The 5,212-nt window shown below is 44.3% G+C and overlaps 1 protein-coding gene across 1 annotated transcript in view; it reads right to left on the minus strand.

The window, feature by feature from the left end:
• Window positions 1–207: 207 nt before the first annotated feature.
• The window catches only part of LOC104468368 (zinc finger protein DPF3-like), an 88,562-nt gene continuing 83,557 nt past the window's right edge, over window positions 208–5,212 (minus strand). Inside the window, 3 exon segments of the mRNA XM_010082474.1 lie at window positions 208–278; window positions 1,312–1,393; window positions 2,720–2,832. Coding sequence (XP_010080776.1) covers window positions 208–278; window positions 1,312–1,393; window positions 2,720–2,832 — 266 coding nt within the window.

Here is a 5,212-nt window from a genome sequence, read left to right on the forward strand (position 1 = left end):
TTTCATTCGGAGCATTGGGAAAGTACACGGTCCTTCTAGTAGAGCTCAGAAGGTACGGCATGAGTGACAGTGAATACCACAGATACCTCTTCCTGTATTTGAGTGTCCATTCATTTTGATGTGGGTTGTGTCTTTGTGTTCTGGATGGGAATTGTGTGCTGGTATGGCAACACCAGGAGCAAAGTGTTTCTTGACTGCTGGAGCTCCTCAGGCTTGGAAGCCAAAAGCTGATGCTCTCTCTCTGAGCAGCTCCCGGCACAAATGACAACTCCAGCTCCCTGCAAATGAAGAAATCCTTCTTATAGGAATGACATCAAATTCAGGCACTCAGAGTTTGTGTCAAGATCGGCTTGAACAGGATATCAAATCTTCCTAACATTGGAATTGCTGCTGCCCTTGGTGTTGCGTACGTCGTCTCTCTACATGAGTTACAACACGGCTGGGGTGTGCATTGCCACTAGGTGTTTTATATTTCATCCATTCAACACACCACTTCCCAGCCAAACAGAAACCTTTAGCTAATTAATAGCTTCATTTCAAAACTTCCCCCTCCTGATTTAGTTTCCTCTTTATCAAAGCTACGAACATTTAGCTCCTGAATGCATGATTGATTTGTAATTATTCTTGTCTCGCCCCTCATGTAAACCACAGTCATTCACACTTGTATGTCTCCTTCTCCAGTTCTACTGCTCTCTGCAAATTTTAGTCAGAGAAACAAAAATGGTAAGGGGTTGTTTCTCTGCTCCACAACCAACTGACAAAGTACAACCAGTTGTAATATATTCCGATTGAATCCCTTGCAGAGGACATAACTACATACCAAATGTAATACAGACCGTAAAACTCTCACCCTTCCGAGGCACAGACAGACCAGAGAACAAGGAAGGTCATTCCTCTTAATCCAGTCTCCTGACAACAGACTCTCAGCTATTCCAGAGAGGACCTCCCTTTCTCGGGCTTTCTTTCTGGGACTTGGACTTCTTAGGAAGTCCAAAGTCACAGTTCACAGGAGCTCAGTTCAATTGACTTAATTAAGGTGTCCAATGCCATCTGGAGCATCTAAAGGTACCCGTGACCTGCAAAAGAGCCATGTCCTGGAAGAGGAAGTAGAGACCAGGCAAGATTGAACAGGACATCTCAGATCACACCAGATCTCCACGTCTATTAATTTTCTTTCTTTCCAGTGCTACCTGCCTCTGCTTTGCTACTGCTTCCTTAACCTTGCATGGCTCAGGCCACCTTTCTGAAATTCCTCCCTTCTCCACAAAGACTTTATTGTGATTTTCAAAGCAGACTTCCAACATATATTACCTTCTGGGGGCTCAAAGACTGGTGGATTCAAGCAATACATGTGATAGCCACGGTCACAGTCATCACAGAAGAGCAGCTGGTCCTGAGGCAGGGTTGTTGGGGAGACAGTAGGGAAACACAGAGAGAAGGAGAGGAGAAGAGGGAGAAAAAATGATGTAAATTAGTCTGTTCCCAAAATGAAAACATAAGTATGGTAACCAGCAGTGCCCAGGTAGGAAAGCAGAGCTGCAACATAAAGACTAAGAGACTACTGGGAACATAAGAGGCTAAAGGCATCAGGTTCGTGCATCCACAATCAACCACCATATTTCTGAGAGGCCACAGAGAGCCCTCCTCATACAAAGGCAGTTCCGTTTCTAACTGGAAAGTCTCTCTGAAAGGGGACGACCTCATCTCCAAGGAAGCCTCATGGTGCAGGAGCAAAAACTGCTAGGCTGGGGTTATGCTGTACTGAGAGAAGAGGACAGGCTTTGCTGGGCTCCAACGTGGACACACGCTGGATCTCATCCCTTCAGGGGAAACCTTTCTCCTCAAAGCCTGGACTTAGCCAGTTCTCCAAAGCTCAGATGAGTAAATTCTCTGTGAAACAGATGGAAATGGCATGATCCCAGCATGTGGTCTGCAGCTCTTTCATATATTTGGGGTGAAAAAAGCTGCTCTGAAGCATCCTGCGATTCCTAACACAGAACAGCTCCCTGTTTTGAGTTTTCCTTATTTACTGTTAAAAAGGGAAAACTCAGGCTTCAAATCTATTCTGCCATAAGGAATGTAGTGTTAGCTAATCACCTCCAAAGTTCTCCAGCCACTGTCAGTTCTCCAAGTTTCTCACAGACTACCAGGGACCCTTAGCATCAGATTTGAACACAAAACCCCACAGAGAGGGAATGGTTCAGCTGCAGGGTCTGGGATCATGGTTTGGCAATCACTGGGATAGGTGATTCGGTGACTAGAGAGAGGCCTAGCCAGCCCAGTTCAAATGCTTTCATGTTTTCCAAGTCTTGTCATTAAGATTAAAAATCACGCCAAGAAACTAAGCAACATCAAAGACAGAAGAAACAGACCTGCCATCTCTTGGGTTATCACCCATTCACATCTACCATTCTGAAGTTACTACTCTCTTGCAGCTCCGTGTGACATGATTTACGGCCTCCAGCTAACTTCTATTGAAGAAGCATACAAACCATGAGTATTGTCATCTTAAATGGCCCTATGTGATACTCGTGGACCAATGGCTGAACAGGGGCACTGGGGAGAAGCCCATCTCTTCTGTCATGAGTGGCTCTTTCTCAGAGATGTCTGGAAGCAGCAGTAAAGCCACGACCCACACCATTGCCACGTGCTCCTCAAGGACAGGCATGACAGTAGCTTGCAGTGACACTTATTGGCATGAAAAGGTAAATGAACTCACATCGTTCTCAGAGGTCCCACAAAGGCTGCAGGATTTGCACTCAATGCACTGCCACTGATAGGTTTTAACAGCCTCAGTCATGTTTGTGGTGAACTGCAGGCAGGTCGGGTGTCCTGAGGAAGATCGGAAACAACTGTCATTGTTAAGGCTCACTTATTGCTTGGTAATCAAATTTGGGAACAAAACGCACATGGACATGGACTGATCACAACATGGGCTGCAACTAACAGATACCAAAGAGGAAAGCAGGCATTAACCCTTTCGCTGCCGGGCACAAGAGAAAATCAGAGTCATCCCCACCCATTCCCCATTGGCAAAGCAGTTTTATTCAGAGCTCTTAAAAATGGTTTGGCTTTGAGTTTGGTTTTTGTGGAGCTTTTTTTTTGGAAAGAGAACAAGCGAAAGGATGAAATCAGAAACAAACCCAATTTCAGAGAGAGCCCATCCATCTTAATAGAAATTGGACTACAGTTTCAATTAGCGTTGCTTGGACCGGACTGAAGGACTGGTGGAAATGAGGTAATTCTCCATTCCAGAGCTTCCCTGCCTGGTGTCCAAACGGGTGGAGCAATTCTGTAAACTTTGCTTAAATGGAAGCAGTAGTGTACAGAGAAGAAGCAAGACAGGCTGGAGGGACACAGCTTTTAATTTTTTTAAGAGCTCTGCCACTAAAGTTGGTTGGCACAGAAGAAACCAAATTGCACAGCTAACCTTCCAGGATTAAAACAAGAAATCGAAAGGAAAAAACCCCAAGCCAACTCCCACAATGAACTAAATGAAAGGAATAAAGAAGGGAAAGCTAGCAGAACAGTCACATCTAATCGGGAAGGACAAATTGCCAGAGTTACAACCCCCGCCCCTACATGCGTGTCGACTCCAGCTTTGCAAAACAGCGGTATCACAGTAGCAGGGTCAGCAATGGGCTTTCTGGAGGGGAAAATACAAACAAACAAACAAACCAAATGTAGGATCAGTGTTCCTTCTGCAAAACAAAACAAGAAAAATATACCGCTGAAATAAAGTACTGTACTCCCAAACCACCCCTATCAGGCTGAGGCAGTCCCTAGGTCACCTGCAATGAGCTACCACTTGCCTTCTTGGAAAACTTTGTATTTAGCATCCCTGTCTGTCACACGTAAGCATTATCACGGTGCATAGTCAGGGGTGGGGGGCATGGGACAGGGATAGCCAATTGCTCATCTGTAGAAAAACTAGACATACAGGTATGCATACCAAGCACTACCACATGCTGCTTCTAGAAACTTACACCATCAGGTGCATGGGGTTTTTTCACCTCTTGCAGATCTGCTGTTCTTAGACCATAGCCAACGGGTAGGAAAAAGTCTTTTCCACCTCCACCAGCTGAAATGTCTTATTAAGAGTAGAGAAAGAAAGCCTGCTTCTCCAATTAAAAAAAAAAAAAAAAAAAGTCATGGCTACAGTAGATGGGGGCATAGATGCACCATCTTCATCACCAGACCTATCAGCAGTAGTTTGCTGTGTCATCACATCACCCATCATCACCCTAAAAGAAGCTTCTATATTTTCTAGCCAGTGAAGCAAACAGTTGCTGAGAATTGCTGGGTAAGGCAATAATGCTGCAGGGAATATGTTTCCTTTATATGCCCATGATACTACCAAATGTTGTAATCAGGGGTTTGTTTTCCAGTTACATTTGCATGGTAGCGATAGGAAAACTAAGCCTGTCTAGCAAAGAAACGTGTGTACCTAAGTTATTAAGGAAATTGAATAGAAAATAAAGGAGATATTTAAGGAAGGAGGGATCAATGACATTGTTTGTGTCACTCTTAAGCCTTTGAATAAATAAATGTTTTGGCAGTTACTGATGAGCTCAGATGGGCTGAGAAGATCACTGGGTTTTGGAGCCCTTGAAATGTCGACACAAGACAAAAGTCAGACTTTACTGAGATTTACAGTGGACCAAGTCGAAACTAAAGTTCTGGGGACCTTGAAACTGCAACTGTCCAGAAGAAGATTTTGTGACATGATAACTTTTCTTGCTGAGAGGACCTCATATATTTCTGATACAACCAAACTATCAGAACCTGGCGTAACACTGAGATGTTCCTCCAGATCTGATTTACAACAAATGTGGAACCTCATTCCAACACCAGCAAATAGAACAAATGTGCCACACTACACATCGGGGAAGAATTCATCCCAACGGCAGCAAAGCAGCTTCCAGAAAGGCTGCACAATGCTGGAATACATCACAGAAAACAACTCGTACAGGGAGGTGAGTTAATCAGAGAGTTAAATAGCTTCAGTCATATTTGAAAAGAAACAGAAAGAATGGAATCAAACTTACAGAAATAGATCACAGATAAATGCATACACACATCCACATGCTCGCTCGCCTGCACACACACATTGCTCAGTGCAGAGACTCCAGCGAGAGGCTCTCCCTTTTCCAAACGACACGAAGGTCAGGTTCTGTTCACTGCTTTATCTCTGTCCCTTCACAGCCATTCC

This window comes from Pterocles gutturalis, unplaced genomic scaffold (assembly GCF_000699245.1).
Source record: "Pterocles gutturalis isolate BGI_N339 unplaced genomic scaffold, ASM69924v1 scaffold34104, whole genome shotgun sequence".
Lineage (NCBI taxonomy): Eukaryota > Metazoa > Chordata > Aves > Pterocliformes > Pteroclidae > Pterocles > Pterocles gutturalis.